The sequence below is a fragment of the Suncus etruscus genome, chromosome 16 (genome assembly GCF_024139225.1).
Source record: "Suncus etruscus isolate mSunEtr1 chromosome 16, mSunEtr1.pri.cur, whole genome shotgun sequence".
Classification (NCBI taxonomy): Eukaryota; Metazoa; Chordata; class Mammalia; order Eulipotyphla; family Soricidae; genus Suncus; species Suncus etruscus.
In genome coordinates this window covers 78,225,487-78,245,362 of record NC_064863.1, presented here as the reverse complement: position 1 = coordinate 78,245,362, position 19,876 = coordinate 78,225,487, and the positions used below count along the sequence as shown (strand labels likewise).

General features: G+C 37.0%; 1 protein-coding gene across 1 annotated transcript in view; it reads left to right on the top strand.

The window, feature by feature from the left end:
• The window catches only part of FAM13A (family with sequence similarity 13 member A), a 286,634-nt gene that overhangs the window by 127,069 nt on the left and 139,689 nt on the right, over positions 1-19,876 (top strand). Inside the window, exon 6 of the mRNA XM_049789780.1 lies at positions 5,297-5,380. Coding sequence (XP_049645737.1) covers positions 5,297-5,380 — 84 coding nt within the window. The remainder of the gene's footprint in view (positions 1-5,296; positions 5,381-19,876) is intronic.

Below are 19,876 nucleotides of genomic sequence, written 5' to 3'. Positions count from 1 at the left end.
TTTTGACTTCCCCATTGTCTTTTTAAATGGTGTTTTCAAGATCATCAAGTGGCATAGCTGGTTTAAGCAAATAGCAATTGTACATATCATTAGCACAAGCAGTCAATTCACACCCCAAAGTGTTCTGTAAGTAGACCCTAGACTCTGTATTATTCCTTGTGCACTCTGTTGCCCGGCATGGCCATTCACTATAGAGTTCTTTTTTTTGGTTTTTTTTTTTGTTTTTTTTTTTTTGTTTTGTTTTTTTGGGCCACAACCGGTAATGCTCAGGGGTTACTCCTGGCTATGCGCTCAGAAGTTGCTCCTGGCTTGGGGGACCATATGGGACACCGGGGGATCGAACCGCGGTCCGTCCAAGGCTAGTGCAGGCAAGGCAGGCACCTTACCTTTAGCGCCACCACCCGGCCCCCATTCACTATAGAGTTCAGTTAATATTTGTCACATCAATTTTTATGTCCACAAAGAGTTTAATACGTATAATACACAAAGCAGGTTCCCTTTCAGACCTTTCCTGAGAAGTTCTTCCAATGAATTCCACCACCAACCTAATTTTCTTCTCTTTTTTGGTAGGAGTAGGAAAGCTTGTTTTAAATGACCTTTTTTGGAGGGAAATGTTTCAAATTTAATGTTAATTTCAAAATATTTCAAAATTAATTTGAATTCAAATATAATTTAAATATTTAAAATACACCCAGTTATGTATCAAATTTATTGGATTTTAATATGTTCACAAAGTTTCTCAATTATCATCACCTAATTTTGTCATGAATTATCACATTTCCCCCATAAAATTTTGTAGAGAGCAAACCTATCAGTCACTCCACTCCACTCTTTCTGCCTGAAACCACCAATCTGCTGCTTGATTCTGAATATTTTTATTGATTATCTTTTCAACTTCCCTCTATTTAAAACTATTATAGTACACTTAAGTCCAAGATGCAGTAAAGGCTCACACCAGTAAAGCCAAAGATCCCAGTGGTGCCTTATACACACTATGCCTGTGTTTTGTCCTAACCACAGCTTCAGACAGTGTTTGATTTTTGTCACTTGCAGAGTAGTTTCAGAGTCAATCTATGTTGAGCAAATCTTGATGATTTGTCCTTTTTTTTGTTTTTGTTTTTGTTTTTTTTTGTTTGCTTGTTTGTTTGTTTTTCGGGCCACACCCATTTGATGCTCAGGGGTTACTCCTGGCTAAGCGCTCAGAAATTGCCCCTGTCTTGGGGGGACCATATGGGACGCTGGGGGATCGAATCGCGGTCCTTCCTTGGCTAGGACTTGCAAAACAGACACTTTACCTCTAGCACCATCTCGCTGGCCCCTTTGTCCTTTTTTTAATAGTTGGGCAATACTCCATTGTTTGACTGTCACATTTTATTTGTTCAGCAAATGGAAGACATTTTGTTTCCCCTCACCCTTTTTAGCTAACATAAAGAATGCTTTTATGAACATTTGTATCTTCAAGTTTTTGTGTAATTATCTGATTTTAGTCATTCTAGACACAAATGCTTTATTTTCAAAGTCTCTCTCGGGAACTGGGAGTATGGCTAAAGTGGTAAAGTGCTTTCTTTGCCTGTAGGGCCAAATTCTATCCCTGAAACCACATGCCTTACACACATCTCTCAGTCCTCTCATCTCCCAGCCACCTGTGTGGTGTGGCCCTCTTATCTCCCAAACACTCTGGAGCCTAATAATACTGTCCAAGTATTATCAGTGATGCTGCCACCTCTGCCACAATTGATCCCTACTAAAATCTATGTACATCATGTATCTCACTTTTATGTCTATATCTCTTATTTAATATGAATCCATAAAGTTGTTAGCAATTGCTTTTTAAGCACTTGGTTAAATTCTTGATTTTTTCCCCAGAAAGTCAAATAGCTTTGGCCTAACAAAAAAGATGTTCTCTGACTTCTGATTTAGAGGCCTCAGTTCTCTGTGTGCCACCATCAACATTCAAAGACAAGGAAAAATTCTTCAAGCTTGTCTCATCTAATTGTTTTTCTTCATACATCTTTGAATAAAGAGATGTCCAAGAAGTTAAAATTCTTGCCCAAGGTTTTTATAGCGAGTTAGGAAATCAGGATGAAAAGCTGTATATTTTGACTTCCAGTTCAATGTCTTACTATAGAACTTTACTTTGCCTTTGCTGTCTGAACTTACACTCATCGAGCAAGAAAAATAAAAAGAACACAATTCATGCATGCGGTAATTTCAAATAAATATTTGTGGAAAAGGTTTTCATGTATTTTTAAAGTATTGTAGGGAAATTCATGCTAATCAAACTGTACTCGTTGGTTCGCAAGGATAGTGAGGAAAAATAGAAAGCCAGAGTATAATAGAAATATCACATCTTTTAGTTTGTATCTAAGGAAGATTTACAGACATTTGTAAACAGTCATAAACCAACACCAGCTATTCTGTTAAGTTCTCTCAAGAATCAGCCTTTTCCCTTTTCATCACATTGGAACTTTTATTGACTTGTAGTTTAAAAGGGGTCTTTGGATGAAGTATAATTATATTTTCCAAGTAGTCAAATTGTGCAATGGTTTATTCAGTTAATCACTTGAGTCTTCTAAATGTCATGGGTAAAGTTTATCTCTCTCCTAGTGAGTCAGAAACAGGAATGATCTGTTCACTTTTCCAGTAAGCACGTACTGTTACTGATTGGAAGGGGTGGCCTGGAACATACACTTCTTTGAGAACCTCAGAAATACCCTCATGGACCTCACATAGGGCTATACATGAGGTCACAGACAGCAAAGATATTGGCAGCACTGAAGCTCAGAAGAGACTTTTGGTCTCTGCTGAGTTCAGATTGTTATCTACCAGAAAGCTGAGAACAGATGCTCTGTGATTTGGATATGTGTCTCAGCCCTAATTTTTAGATCTCAGGATGTAAATCCTTCATCTATACTTCATCTAGACTCTATCTGGTAGAACAGCGGATCTGTAAAACTTTGTTTTTTTTCCTTCAGAGTGAGGGGAAGTCATTAAATTACTATGGCTTTACAACCTACTGATTTAAGAAGTTACAGATGTTAGATGAGAAGTAGTAGTAATGGTGATAAGCTCTCAGGTTGCATGGTGTACGTACAAACATGTTTGCATTCTGTGTTATGTTGGATGGTTACTTAACTTCTTTAGACCATTGTTGTGTTATCCTTAAACAAGGAAAGACAACAGTATCTCCTAATTCAGAGGGCCGACAGACAAGAAATGGCATCAATGCAATTTCAGTGACTACTAGAAATGACTAGGATAGCCCAAACATCTAGGGATGTTTTAGCTTATTAACATACCTTCCTTTGTAGAAATAAAAGTACAGTGTATTTAGTTATATTATAGAGAAAACTTACGTTTGAAATGTTGTTACTAATATCCCTAAAGTAAATTTGTTGGTTAGAGACATTTTATGAGTGATAGAATTGATAGAGGAAGAAGTGGAAGACAAAGACAAAGATCATGGAGCAGAGTTTTATTATTTTTAATCTGACTTCTAAGTTTTATTGTTGTCTGTAATCTTTCCTTTTGTCACTCTTAATTTAGAGATAGCAGTGTGTCTATTCATCCTGAATGAAATGTTCCCAAGTTTATGGCTACTCAGAACTAAGGCCTAAACTATTTTTTAAAATCAAGGTTTTTGAAATTTTTTATCCTATATAATAGTTTTATCACTCTCTATTTACACTGCTTCTGTCATTTTTCTATAGTTTTATGATACTAATTTTTGTGCAATTATTATTTTTTATTTGAGGGTCACATACAGCTGTGTCAAGGCTACTCCACAAAGCTACTTCAGAGAGAACTAAAGATTAAAGAGAACTATAATTTGGGGGACCACAGTGATTGTATGGTAGATATGGATGGTACTTGCCTTGAATGCATCTGATCTGGATTGGATCCATAGCCAAGAGTATATCCAAGTGCAGAATCAGGACTAAGCATTGATCACCACTGGATGTGACCCAAAACACCAATTAAGAAAAAAATTAAGAATTTTTAAATATTCTGTTATTTTCCCTCAGGTTGTTAGTATGAAATGAACACTATTCAGTAGTTGTTTGAGAAATGATTTGAAGCAAATTTTTATGAGAAATATTTGTAGAATCAGAATCCATTTGTAAAATACTAGATGGAAAGTTGTCTTTGGTTGCTGTTATCTTTGGTTGCTGTTATCTTGGAGAATTAAATGCTTGATTTTCCAACATAGAAATGAGCTGCATGCATGTGATTATGTAACAGTCATGTAGATGAGATGTTTACTAATAATCTCTAACCAAGCGTCCAAATCCATCACATTACCATCTTTTCTTATTTCACTGTCTTTGGTGACAAATAAATGTCTGTCACCTCACAACAATATTGCTAGCATCTTTACTAGGCAGCTCAAGACAAAAATGCCTTGTCAACATTGTAGTATTGCACAATTCTCTTTTCTTATCTAATATTACTTACTTGGAATTTCTGAATGCATCAATACTATATCAGCAGAATAGTGAATTACCTTTTATTGGAACCTACCTCTCATGTCTTCACTGATGAGTTTATTGTTAATAACATTATTCATGTAAAGCCACAGGTAGTTATTGAATTTTACTTATGTCTTCACCTCTGATAAATATTTTACCGTGGAAATTCAGGAATAATTAAAAGAAGATCTAAATTACTGTCTTGTTTTTAAATATATTATCCTGTTTTAATCTCCAGCATACCATATGGTCCCTGAGCACAAGTCAAGATTAATTCCTAAAGGCATAACAAGAGGTATTCCCTGAGTATTTCCCAGTATGGCCCAAACAAACCAAAAAACCACTGGGAATTTTTGTTTGGTTTGTTTTTGGGTAATGCTGATGCTCAGGTAATGCTCAGCATTCCTGGAAATGCTTACTTCTGGCTCTGTAATGAGGGATCACTCCTGTTAGGTTCAGAGGACTTTATAAGGTACTGGAAATCCAACCTGGGTTGGCTACTCACAAGGTAAAGTACTCTCTCTCCAGCCCCAAATTCCAGTGGTGGGAAGAGAGAAAATGGAACCCTTATGGCCAGAGTATTAGGAAACATCATAATCCATTACTGGGCTGGAAAAGGAAGCTTAAAGGGTGAAGGCATGTTATTCACCCACTCCATATTTTCCTATTAATAGTCAGTTTGAGAATAAAGGGGGAAATAAGCAACAATCAAAATCCATAAATATCTAGTCTTCCTTAAAAATCACCCTACACTCCACTACAATTTCTCTTTAGGATAATTGTCTTTATTTTTTAAGTTTATTTTGTTTTTTTGTTTTTTTTTATAGGATGCCAGCTATATGAACTCCCTGTCTATTCTTCAGACAAACGATTTACAAAGAGACATGCAAAAGCCCTCTCCAAAAACCAATGTAAGTCTCACCTGTACTTTAAGGTACTTTGTGAATCAGAAAATTTCTTTATCTTCTTTTATTTCTTGCTTTAGTGCGACATTTCCTTCAGTCTGATTGGGACAGGAGACACTCATTATTTACCACATTAATCCAAGGTCTATTGATCTAAAAATTCCCAGGACACTCCCTATTTAACGCAGTAGCATTTTTACTAGTTATTTTAACTTGTACACAGTCAGAATTGTTTCTAGCCTACTGTATAGAAAGTAGTCAAAGATAATTTGAATATCATTACTAAAAATTCAAGTTCAGACACCACATTATTAATTTTTTTGTTTTATTTTTTGTTTTTTTGGACCAAACCCAGTGTTACTCAGGGGTTACTCCTGGCTATCTGCTCAGAAATAGCTCCTGGCAGGCACGGGGGACCGTTTGGGATGCCAAGATTCGAACCAACCACCTTAGGTCTTGGATCGGCTACTTGCAAGGCAAATGCCACTGTGCTATCTCTCTGGCCCCGATTTTTATAATATAAAAATAGCACAACATCAAATGAAAGTAGCTATGTGGGGCTGGGCGGTGGCGCTGGAGGTAAGGTAAGCCTTACCTGCGCTAGCCTAGGAGACGGACCTCGGTTCGATCCCCCGGCGTCCCATATGGTCCCCCAAGCCAGGAGCGACTTCTGAGCGCATAGCCAGGAGTAACCCCTGAGCGTCACCGGGTGTGGCCCAAAAACCAAAAAAAAAAAAAAAAAAAAGAAAGAAAGTAGCTATGTAACAATATTTTGTAGATTTTTTGCTTCTTTATAATTTCAATTTTTTAATTAAATAATTTTTATTTTGACCAAAGTAAATTACAAATATTTCACAGTAATATTTTAGGTACATAGTGACATTGAATCAGGGGCATTCCCACCACCAGTGTTATCCTCCCTCCACCCCTGTTCCCATTATGCATCCTATATCCCCCTCCTTTGACCCCTCCGCTGCTAGTATAAGTGGTCCCCTATATGTAAATTTTAACAATAAAAATAAAAGCTAACATATATAACAAAATTAAGGATCTCATGTGGATAATTTTGCTTACCCTATTGAGGAAAATTTTAGATGCACCTAATTGTTTTTGCAATAAATTTAAATTCCTTTTATTTAAACTGTGATAACTTTATTGTCCAAACCTAATTTATTAATTTTGGAATTCATTTCAAAGTCTCTACTTTTTCTTTTGGTAAAATCTTTTTCTCTTTCCTGAATATCTATAAATTCTTTTTTCATGTCTATGACATTTATAAAGTTATTTTTTTACCTCAATTCTAAGATAATGTCTTTGTTCTTAAGTTCAGTTGATGGTGCCAGTAGTGACAAAGAACACAGTGATTATACTATACTGGAGGGATTTCATTTTTAATTCATCTTTATAAGATATAGAATTCATTCCTTATGTTTAAGGGGAATGTTTATTTAAGAAATAAACATTGTGTACAAAAATTCTAAGATAAATGTTCTCCTTTCTTGAGTCCACTGTAGGCAAAATATGCAGTAATTTACAGTTCAATTTTTGTCTTAAGATACTGTAAAATAATTGACTATATTTAAAGTACATTATATAAACCATTTTGGCATTACTTAGTATTGTCATTACTCAGTAATGTCTACTTAATCTTATCTGTGAAAATAGTCTGCACTGTGTTTTAAAAAGAAATTTAGTGTCTGAAAGATAACACAACAGGTAAGGAGCTTTCTTTGGATGTGTCTGACCTGGTATACCTATGAGGACTTATTCTTGAGTGCATAGTAATAACCACTGAGCATTTCAGGTGTTTCTAGAACACAAACAGATCATTTGTTTTGTTTTGTTTCTGGGTCAGAGCCGGTGGTGCTCAGAGGTTACACCTGGTTCTGTGCTCAGATATCACTCCTGGTAGGGTCGGGGGACCATATGGGATGCTGGGTATCAAATCCACGTCAGTCGTGTACAATTAACAAATAACAGCATAACATTTATGTTAAGTAACATTTATGTTAAATGTTAACATAACATTTATGTTATGTTAAGTTATGTTAAGTTATGTTATGTTGAGGCCGGGCGGTGGCGCTAAAGGTAAGGTGCCTGCCTTGCCTGCGCTAGCCTTGGACGGACCGCGGTTCGATCCCCCGGTGTCCTATATGGTCCCCCAAGCCAGGAGCGACTTCTGAGCATATAGCCAGGAGTAACCCCTGAGGGTTACCGGGTGTGGCCCAAAAACCAAAAAAAAAAAAGTTATGTTATGTTATGTTATGTTATGTTATGTTATGTTATGTTATGTTATGTTTGTTATGTTATGTGCTAAGTAAGGGTTGTCCTGAGGATATCTGGATCAACAGAACCTTCGATGAATGTACTAATAGTAAGTGTCCCCTGGGCACCATCCCAAGCGCCCTATCTGCTGTGCTATCTATTGCTCTGGCCCCCCAAATTTTTAATTGTTTATTATGAAACCCTTTACCTTGAACTTTTTAAATTATTTATCATAACTTTCCTTTCATATTCAAGCTTTTGTGTTTTTATTTTTCTGGATCACATCTGATAGTCTCGGGGACCTTATTCCTGAATCTGTTCTTAGGGATTACTCCTGACGGAGCCTGGAGACCCTCTGCAGTGCATTATTTTGTACAAATGCATTATTTTGTACAAATTTCTACCTTGTTTGCCTTTTCTATTGTTACTTTGGACATTGTTTAATCGTATCTTTTGCTTTGAAATTGATTATTGCCATTTTATGGAAAATTTGAGTTAGACTAATAAGTTGGTAGATCAATTTCATGAGAAGCCAATATCCTATCCATGACCATCACATAACACTCCATTTGTTCAGTTCTCTTGAATCTTTTTTAATTATTTAAAGTAATCAGACATTCTTCTAAATTATATTAATGTAGCTCACAGCTTATAGAGATTGTCAATGAAAAATTGATGTCTTCAAACTTTGCTGCTGGTATGTAATGATGAAATGAATATTTTTCATTACCTTCTAAAAGTTTTATCAAATTTTACTAGTTCTAATAAACTTTAGTACACAAATATACCATGTAGGAATACTGAGTATTTGTTACTTTTCTGATCTTTTTATCATTTGACATATTTATGCCCTAAAATTTTTCTTCTTGCATGCTTCCTTGTGTCCCTTCCTGATTTTAAGGCAACGTTTCTACATTGGACTTTTAATTGTTATTCTGGCATATATTTCTGTTTTTCATTATTTCTATGATTTAAGCATGTTTAAATTTTTCAATAAAGATGAATAAGAAATTATTTCATATGATAGTCATGTCAGTATTTTAATGTATTCCTATTACTTATATATAGATATTTGCAGTCAGTATTGGTAATTAAAAGTTAAAGGAGGCTTTCTTATATTTATGGTTTACTAAGAATATTTTATCTTCAATGTACTATTTTAGCAGCATCTAAAAAGCAAATTTTAGGGATTTTTCTCCTTTCTTCTCTGATTGTGAAGAGTTATGTAGCTAGATTTTCTAATCTTAAACCAACAGTATATCAATGTAACAAATTAGTTCTATTCTTAAGTATTTTACAAAATTAATGAGCTTTAATAACTGTATGAATACTTAAAAATACTACTTAAAAGTATTACTTAATTCTGGCAATACTATCTCACAAGTTTTAGGTAGTAATTATGTGAAAGAACAATATTAAGATTGCTCAAGTTATATCATCTCAAATGTTAACTGAATGAACCTAATATAAGAAAATAAAAGTCAAGATATGAAACATAATGATTTTTTTAATTTATTGACTGAAGCAACTATCCTTCTGATTTTACATTTTTGTACCTTTTTTTTTTTGAGAGGTGGAATGGGACTATACCTGACCATCCTCTGGCTTACTCCTGGCTCTGTGCTCAGATATTCCTTCTGGCAGGCTCAAGAAACCAAACTTTGTCCCAGAGATTGTATCTGGGCCAGCCACATGAAAGGCAAGCACCTCTTGCTGTACTATCTCTTTAATACCTTCTCTTTTTATTTATTTATTTATTTATTTTTGTTTGTTTGTTTTGGAGTCACACCCGGCAGCGCTCAGAGGTTACTCCTGGCTCTGCACTCAGAAATCACTCCTGGCAGGCTCAGGAGACCATAGGAGATGCTGGGATTTGAACCATCGTCTTTCTGCATGAAAGGCAAACGCCCCATCTCCATGCTATCTCTCCGGCCCCATCTTCTTTTTTTAATTTAAGAAACACTATAAATAGGAAATAAAGTTAATTGATGCATACAGAAAGAAAGCAACACTGAGTTTTTCTATTGACTTCTTGATTTTTAATGCAGCCATATTTGTTTCTTTTCTTTAGATGTACACTTTGTTTGGAATTGGAGAACTTTATGACATATGTACTTGAACTTAATCTTTGTTTTCTATTAAAACTCTTTGGTAGGAGTTTAATTTGATGAGTCTTGCCAAGTCTTTTTACTCAACTTATCCTGTTAACTGAAGACTCAGCCCTGTTTTCTCTTTCTCTACCTCTCAGCTCTCTATTCTCTCTATGTATATATACATATATGTATACATATACATATATATACACATACATGTATACACATATATGCTATATAATATATAAATATATTATAATATAATAATATATTATATAAATATCTATTTTATATAATACATATTGTATCATATACTTTCTTTAAGAAAGAAAAGCATAATTTTTATACTTGTTACATCCCCAGTCAGAAATGTCTCTTGGGACTGAGGAAAGAATTTCAAGATTATGTTCTTTGTATTCTTGAGTCTCTGAGTTCAGTCTATAGCATCCTAGCCCTACATCCTACATCCTACAACCCCATTCTAGCCCTGTACTGCCAGGTGTAGCCCTTCAGCTCCTCCAAGCTCACTAAGCCCAAGAAGCACTACATGCCAACCCAGCACCAAACTTTCTGGCCGTACCCCCAGAACTAGCATCTCATATGAGCCCCTGAAATCACTTGGAATGATTCCTAAGCACACAGCCAGGAATAAGTCCTGACCACTGCTGGGTGTGACCCAGAATTAATATTAAATAAATAGTTCTATAACTTCCCACAACAAATCACCTTATTTCAAAGTTCAAGAATCTGTTTTAATCAGACATTTTAAAATGTAAATTGTAGTTATATGGAACAGTTAAGAATATTGTGAAGGGTGTGGCCCAACAACAAGAGAGAGAGAGAGAGGGAGGGAGAGAGAGAGAGAGAGAGAGAGAGAGAGAGAGAGAGAGAGAGAGAGAGAGAGAGAGAGAACACAGGCTTCTATAGTGTGGAATAAAAGGATGATGGATGTATTCAAGGGAGAACAGGGCCCTAAAAAAAGAATATTGTAGGGGTCAGAGAGATAGCATGGAGGTAAGGCATTTGCCTTTCATGCAGGAGGTCATCACTTCGAATCCCAACGCCCCATATGGTCCCCGTGCCTGCCAGGAGCAATTTCTGAGCCTGGAGTCAGGAATAACCCCTGAGCACTGCCGGGTGTGACCCAAAAACCAAAAAAAAAAAAAAAAAAAAAAAGAATATTGTAAAGGGCTAAGGTGGATCTCTTTGAGTGACTCAAAAATCCCAGAAATACTATGTACTTCTGATAAAGCTTTATTACATAAAAGCTCTGCCAAATAAGGACATCATTTCTTTTCATCTTTTAAAACTGCAAAACATTATGGTAGAACCAAACACTCAAATATCTATTCTTACATCCAAGATCTTCCTGCTTCCTAAGCCTCAGAACTGTCTGATATTTTCTTTGTTTGCAAACTGAAAAATTAACCTGCACCATTTCATAGATGCTAGTATACTTGCGATTTTAGGGTCCAACTTGAAGAATAACTAGAAATAACATTTTCTCCTGCTGCGTGTTCAAACCTCATGTTCCACAAAAAGCACAAAAATATCTCCATATAATACCACAACTGACATCAAAGAGAAGTCATGTAAACAAAGAGACCTAATTTGTTTTCATATTATTGTACCTGTGATTACCCTTTACTCCAGACAAAGACATTGTTTCTGTCTTTGTGGTTCTAAGAAATTAGCCTTGGCTAAGGTGATAAGAATGTCTTCTCTTCAAAGCTTGTTTTTTCATGAGGCAAGTGTTCTTGAGAAGATAAACCAAAACAAAGGCATTCTGTGCTTTGATTCTCAAGACTGATAGAACCTGAGAGACCTGCAAAAGATTCCCTTTTTGCCTTGCCTTGACCATAGGGAGAAAAGAGCCTTTGTTGGAGCCCTCTGACAGAGCTCCTGATACCAACTTTCTTCAACTGCTCTCTGTGGTTAGGAGATTGGGGGGCACCAATGGGCTTGGTCTTGGGCATACAATTCACCCTTAGAACTTACATTCATTCTCTTGGAAAAGCCATGGAACAAGCAGTGGCAAATCAGGAAAGTGGGCACCAGAGAAAGAGATTATAGCAGGAGGAAATAAAACAAGGACGGTCCCTTACACAAGCCCTATTTAAAGAAGATCAAAAAAGAACAAATATCAGAATATAATATATATTCATAAAAAGATAGTATGCAGGAAGTTTTAGATAAACAGAAATATTCTCCTAGTTGTTTTTTTTTTCCAGACACCCTGGCCTCGAATGCTTTCTAAAGGTCAGACCCATAGCCAGGGCTAACCTTTACAAGGAATTGATGTTCACTTGACCAGTCTGAGTGGTATCTGTTCCATTCCCAGCCTTGTCTAGTTATCCATAGTATTTTTCATATTAATTTTAATGATCTGGATTTCTGTCCTCACCGTGAATTAATTTTTTGCCTTATATATTATAAAAATAAAATGACATAAGTTAGACATGCCTTAATATGGGTAGTTTTTACTTACATGTATCACAGTGTGTATGTATATTTTTATTATTTTATGAATCCTTTGTACATGGTGTGTAAGTCAGCTCCACTTTATTCTCTATGTGTCCAATGTATCTCACACATGGAAAATGTCCATAAAATATCAAATGGAAGGTTTTGGGGTTTTTTTGGTGGGGTCACACCTGGCTGCGCTCAGGCTCTACACTCAGAAATCACTCCTGGCAGGCTTGGGACCCATATGGGATGCCAGGATTTGAGCCACTATCCTTCTGCATGCAAGGCAAACAACTACCTCCATGCTATCTCACCGATCCCCTCAAATGGAGATTTTTTTTGAGGGGAGTAAGGAGGTCACATACAGAGGTGTGCATGGTCTACTGGCACTATGAGACTATCCAACTAAAACAAGCTGAGATGGTGTAGCATAATAGTTAAAGTTCCTTACTCCAGAAATTAAAATATAGACTCCTCTCTTACTATCTAGGTGATTTAGGGCAGGTTTCTGTATTTTTGTATTTCTGTTCTCCATTCATAGAATGGAAAGAATAGTGCCTTTTCCATAGGATTTGTATTAACTGAAAATGAGAAAACATATATGCCATGTTGAAATATTACCTGTGCCAGTCACTAAATACTCAGCAATTAATTTTGTTGAACTCATGCTTCTTGCTGGAAGGAGTCTATATAGCTCTCTGATTGCTAGAATCTTCACTCACATCTTCAAAACTAAATGCAGTATCAGTAATGATGCCAGGGCTTAGCCTAAGGTCTGGGATGTTGCAAACATTCATTAAAAACTTGCTGAATTCCACTATTGTTAAATCTGAAGCATGGGTTTGGAGATTAAATTTCACATTAGTTTGCTGAGATTGACATGTTTTCCTAAATTCTGGAGGCTTTATTATTTTCACTAATTATTAGAATGAATAGCACTCTTTTCTCTCATGTATATTGTACTTACTCTGTGCCAGGTATTAATGGAACATGAATCATTGTATTAAATTTTCCTCACATCTAAAGAGACCTGCTTTTTTAATTATATAGATAAGACTTTGAATCTCAGAAGAAGTTAGACTTATTCCAAATCAGGCAGCAGACAATAAGAAGAGTTCAAAGGTAGTTTATTTATTAAAAATATATATGTATATATGTATATATATTCACTTATAATGAAGATAGTGGTGGTGTTTTTCAAGCCATTGAAAATGTACATTTTATTAAAAACAAGTGGTTGTTGATAATGATTCAGTGGTGCCAAAGGGAGCGTTCCCCATCACAGACTCTGGCCTTATAATATTAAGAAGCTTTACAATTTTAGGAAGCTTTCCATGGTCCTATGGATCATTATATTCAGTAATTGGTAAGAAGAGTCTAAAACATTCCATCAGCTTTCCTCATTTATCATATAGAACTTATTAAATGAAATCTTGGGTTGCATGTAGCTTTCATTGTTTTTCTTAATCATTCTTTGGCATTAAATCTAACAACACACTTGACAAGCACATGCAGAGATAGTTTTATTGAGCTACTCACCACAGCAGCCCCTCCAAGAGAATATTAGAAGTAGTAGTTTTTCAGTACAGAAGAGGGAGGTGACTTCAACCCCAAAACTGTGCTTTCTTCTGAATTTATCATTGAAAAACAAATACATCACTAAATAAACAGTGGTCGCTACAATTAATAATCATTGATGAAATCTTAATTTCTAAAAGTTATCAGGAGAGCCACCAGCCACACACATATTAATGCAGGTGTCATCTCGACCCGCAGTGGGCAGCAGAACCCCCCCTATGCTGAATAGCAGAAAGAATGTATGCCAAGAAAGATTTGCTAACCCTGCCCACAAAGGATGGACCTACACTCCACCAGCCACACATACTTCAACACAGATGCCATTCAACACTTATCTGGTGCAGGAACTCACATGGTTTGGAAGTGCACAAAAAATGCTCATCTACGAAAATAAACTGAAACCGCCCCCAAAGGGAAGAGCCAGAAAGTCCAGCTGCTCCACTCTATTCCAGGGCTATGCATAGATCCTAATAAATGAATCCCAGCACAACGTGTAGAAAACACCACACTAGGATGGGATGGGTTGGAGGAAAAATCCTCCCCTATGCAATCACAAACTGCAGAGGCGAGAGCTGGGCTCAGAGACCCCACATGCCAGGAGTTCTGTTCCTCTTGTACTGGTATATTGGGGGCATTGGGCTGGACAGGTAGCCAAAGACCGCCCCCCCTCCGGACTGACCACTTAGTCCCGGAGGCCAGATCCCACCACGCCAGAATGGCCTTCAGGGCCAGATCTGTAACCTAGGCCCTGGGGGATGGGGTGGAGGAAAACTCCTCCCCTATGCATTCACAAACTGCAGAGGTGAGAGCTGGACTCAGAGACTCCACATGCCAGGACAGCTAGCCAAAGGAAAATTCCCTTCTCCATAGCAGACCCTCTGAAGCGGTGTCTTTTCTTTTTTTTTTTTTTAAAACACCTTGATTACATACATGATTGTGTTTGGGTTTCAGTCATAAAAGGAACACCACCCAACACCAGTGCAACATTCCATCACCCAAGTCCCAAATCTCCCTCCTCCCCACCCAACCCCCGCCTGTACCCTAAACAGGCTCTACATTTCCCTCATACATTCTCAATATTAGGACAGTTCAAAATGTAGTTATTTCTCTAACTAAACTCATCACTCTTTGTGGTGAGCTTCCTGAGGTGAGCTGGAACTTCCAGCTCTTTTCTCTTTTGTGTCTGAAATTTATTATTGCAAGAATGTCTTTCATTTTTTTAAAACCCATAGATGAGTGAGACCATTCTGCGTTTTTCTCTCTCTCTCTCTGACTTATTTCACTCAGCATAATAGATTCTGTGTACATCCATGTATAGGAAAATTTCATGACTTCATCCCTCCTGACAGCTGCATAATATTCCATTGTGTATATGTACCACAGTTTCTTTAGCCATTCGTCTGTTGAAGGGCATCTTGGTTGTTTCCAGAGTCTTGCTATGGTAAATAGTGCTGCAATGAATATAGGTGTAAGGAAGGGATTTTTGTATTGTATTTTTGTGTTCTTAGGGTATATTCCTAGGAGTGGTATAGCTGGATCCTATGGGAGCTCGATTTCCAGTTTTTGGAAGAATCTCCATATTGCTTTCCATAAAGGTTGAACTAGACGGCATTCCCACCAGCAGTGGATAAGGGTTCCTTTCTCTCCACATCCCCGCCAGCACTGTTTGTTCTCATTCTTTGTGATGTGTGCCATTCTCTGTGGTGTGAGGTGGTATCTCATTGTTGTTTTGATTTGCATCTCTCTGATGATTAGTGATGTGGAGCATTTCTTCATGTGTCTTTTGGCCATTTGTATTTCTTCTTTGTCAAAGTGTCTGTTCATTTCTTCTCCCCATTTTTGGATGGGATTAGATGTTTTTTTCTTGTAAATTTCTGTCAGTGCCTTGTATATTTTGGAGATTAGCCCTTTGTCTGATGGGTATTGGGTGAATAGATTCTCCCACTCAGTGGGTGGCTCTTGTATCCTGGGCACTATTTCCTTTGAGGAGCAGAAGCTTCTCAACTTAATATATTCCCATCTGTTAATCTCTGTTTTCACTTGCTTGGAGAGTGCAGTTTCCTCCTTGAAGATGCCTGAAGTCTCAATGTCCTGGAGAGTTTTGCCTATGTGTTGTTCTATATATCTTATGGTTTGGGGTCGGATATCGAGGTCTTTAATCCATTTGGATTTTACCTTCGTACATGATGTTAGCTGGGGGTCTAAGTTCAATTTTTTGCAAGTGGCTAGCCAGTTGTGCCAACACCACTTGTTGAAGAGGCTTTCCTTGCTCCATTTAGGATTTCCTGCTCCTTTATCAAAAATTAGGTGATTGTATGTCTGGGGAACATTTTCTGAGTATTCAAGCCTATTCCACTGATCTGAGGGTCTGTCCTTATTCCAATACCATGCTGTTTTGATAAATATTGCTTTGTAGTAAAGTTTAAAGTTGGGGAAAGTAATTCCTCCCATATTCTTTTTCTCAATGATTGCTTTAGCTATTCTAGGGTGTTTATTGTTCCAAACAAATTTCAAAAGTGCCTGATCTACCTCTTTGAAGAATGTCATAGGTATCTTTAGAGGGATAGCGTTGAATCTGTATAACGCCTTGGGGAGTATTGCCATTTTGATGATGTTAATCCTGCCAATCCATGAGCAGGGTATGTGTTTCCATTTCCGCGTGTCCTCTCTTATTTCTTGGAGCAGAGTTTTATAGTTTTCTTTGTATAGGTCTTTCACATTTTTAGTCAAGTTGATTCCGAGATATTTGAGTTTGTGTGGCACTATTGTGAATGGGGTTGTTTTCTTAATGTCTATTTCTTCCTTATTACTATTGGTGTATAGAAAGGCCATTGATTTTTGTGTGTTAATTTTGTAGCCTGCTACCTTGCTATATGAGTCTATTGTTTCTAGAAGCTTTTTGGTAGAGTCTTTAGGGTTTTCTAAGTAGAGCATCATGTCATCTGCAAACAGTGAGAGCTTGACTTCTTCCTTTCCTATCTGGATTCCCTTGATATCTTTTTCTTGCCTAATCGCTATAGCAAGTACTTCCAGTGCTATGTTGAATAGGAGTGGTGAGAGAGGACAGCCTTGTCTTGTGCCAGAATTTAGAGGGAAGGATTTTAGTTTTTCTCCATTGAGGATCATATTTGCCACTGGCTTGTGGTAGATGGCCTTAACTATATTGAGAAAGGTTCCTTCCATTCCCATCTTGCTGAGAGTTTTGATCAAGAATGGGTGTTGGACCTTGTCAAATGCTTTCTCTGCATCTATTGATATAATCATGTGGTTTTTGTTTTTCTTGTTGTTGATGTTGTGTATTATGTTGATAGACTTACGGATGTTAAACCATCCTTGCATTCCTGGGATGAAACCTACTTGATCGTAGTGGATGATCTTCTTAATGAGGTACTGAATCCTATTTGCCAGGATTTTGTTGAGGATCTTTGCATCTGCATTCATCAGCGATATTGGTCTGTAATTTTATTTTTTCGTAGCATCTCTGTCTGGTTTAGGTATCAAGGTGATGTTGGCTTCATAAAAGCTATTTGGGAGTGTTTCCACTTGTTCAATTTCATGAAAGAGTCTTGCCAGGATTGGTAGTAGTTCCTCTTGGAAAGTTTGATAGAATTCATTAGTGAATCCATCTGGGCCTGGGCTTTTGTTTTTGGGCAGACTTTTGATTACCATTTTTATTTCATCAATGGTGATGGGGGTGTTTAGATATGCTACATCCTGTTCTTTCAACCGTGGAAGATTATAAGAGTCCAAGAATTTATCCATTTCTTCCAGGTTCTCATTTTTAGTGGCATAGAGTTTTTCAAAGTAGTTTCTGATTACCCTTTGAATCTCTGTCATATCAGTAGTGATCTCTCCTTTTTCATTCCTAATACGAGTTATCAAGTTTCTCTCTCTCTCTTTCTTTGTTAGGTTTGCCAGTGGTCTATCAATCTTGTTTATTTTTTCGAAGAACCAACTTCTGCTTTTGTTGATCTTTCGGATTGTTTTTTGGGTTTCCACTTCGTTGATTTCTGCTCTCAGCTTTGTTATTTCCTTCTGTCTTCCTATTTTTGGGTCCTTTTGTTGAGTACTTTCTAGTTCTATTAGCTGTGTCATTAAGCTACTCAGGTAAGCTCCTTCTTCCTTCCTGATGTGTGCTTGCAAAGCTATAAATTTTCCTCTCAGTACTGCTTTTGCTGTGTCCCATAAGTTCTGATAGTTTGTGTCTTTATTGTCATTTGTTTCCAGAAACCTTTTGATTTCCTTCTTGATTTCATCTCAGACCCACTGGTTATTTATTATGAGGCTGTTTAACTTCCAGGTGTTAAAGTTTTTCTTCTGAGTCCCTTTGGAATTCACAAATAATTTCAGAGCCTTGTGGTCAGCGAAGGTAGTCTGCAAAATTTCTATCCTCTTGATATTATGGAGGTATGTTTTATGTGCCAGCATGTAGTCTATCCTGGAGAATGTCCCATGTACATTGGAGAAGAATATGTATCCAGGTTTCTGGGGATGTAGTGTCCTATATATATCCACTAGGCCTCTTTCTTCCATTTCTCTCCTCAGGTCTAGTATATTCTTGTTGGGTTTCAGTCTGGTTGACCTATCCAGTGTTGACAAAGCAGTGTTGAGGTCCCCCACAATTATTGTGTTGTTATTGATATTGTTTTTCAGATTTGTCAACAGTTGTTTTAAATATTTTGCTGGCCCCTCATTTGGTGCATATATGTTTAGGAGAGTTATTTCTTCCTGCTCTACATACCCCTTGATTAATATAAAATATCCATCTTTGTCCGTTACAACCTTCCTGAGTATAAAGTTTGCATTATCTGATATTAGTATGGCCACTCCAGCTTTTTTATGGGTGTTGTTTGCTTGGATAACTTTTCTCCAGCCTTTTATTTTGAGTCTATGTTTGTTCTGACTATTCAGGTGCATTTCTTGTAGGCAGCAGAAGGTTGGATTGAGTTTTTTGATCCATTTAGCCACTCTGTGTCTCTTAACTGGTGCATTGACGTTGAGAGAAAGAATTGTCCTGGGATTTAATGCCATATTTATATCAAAATTTGGTGTGTCTTTTGGTCAGTCTTGTCTTAGATTAGGTCTTTCAGTTTTTCTCTTAAGACTGGTTTTGAGTCTGTAAAGTTTCTGAGCTGTTTTTTGTCTGTGAAACCATGTATTCTTCCGTCAAACCGGAAAGTGAGTTTTGCTGGGTACAGTATTCTAGGTGAAGCATTCATTTCATTCAGTCTTGTCACAATATCCCACCACTGCTTTCTGGCATTTAGTGTTTCTGGTGACAGGTCTGCTTTAAATCTCAAGGATGCTTGCTTGAATGTAATTTCCCCTTTTGATCTTGCTGTTTTCAGAATTCTGTCTCTATCTGTGGGATTTGTCATTGTGACTAGGATGTGTCTTGGGGTGGTTTTTCTTGGGTCTCTTTTGGTTGGTACTCTTCGAGCATGCAGGATTTGATCACATATATTCTTTAGCTCTGGGAGTTTCTCTTTAATGATGTTCTTGACCGTTGATTCTTCCTGGAAATTTTCTTCCTGGGTCTCTGGGACTCCAATGATTCTTAAGTTGTTTCTGTTGATCTTATCATAGACCTCTATTTTTATCTGTTCCCATTCTTTGACTAATTTTTCCATTGTCTGTTCATGTGTTTTAAGTTTTTTTTCCAATCTCTCCTGTTGTATGGAATTGTTATGTATCTCATCTTCCACAGCACCAAGTCTATTCTCAGCTTCTGATACCCTGTCCCAGAGCTTATCCATTTTGTCATTCACTTCGTTTACTGATTTTTTCAGGCCTGTTATTTGACATGTCATTTCAGTTTGGAGTTTTGTGATTTCTGTCTTCATATTTTCTTGATTCTTATTAGTGTTCTGTTCTATTCTATTCATGGTTTCTTTGAGTTCTTTGAGTATATTCCATATTGCTACTCTAAAGTCCTTATCTGAGAGATTGATTAGTTGGTTGGTCGTTAACTGGTCATCAGAATTGTCATCTTCATTCTCTATGTCTGATGTTGGCCTGCGTTGTTTCCCCATTGTCACACTTGTATTGTGGGTTTTTCTACGTGTTGTGGTGGTATTCATTGGTTATATGATGCAGGCAA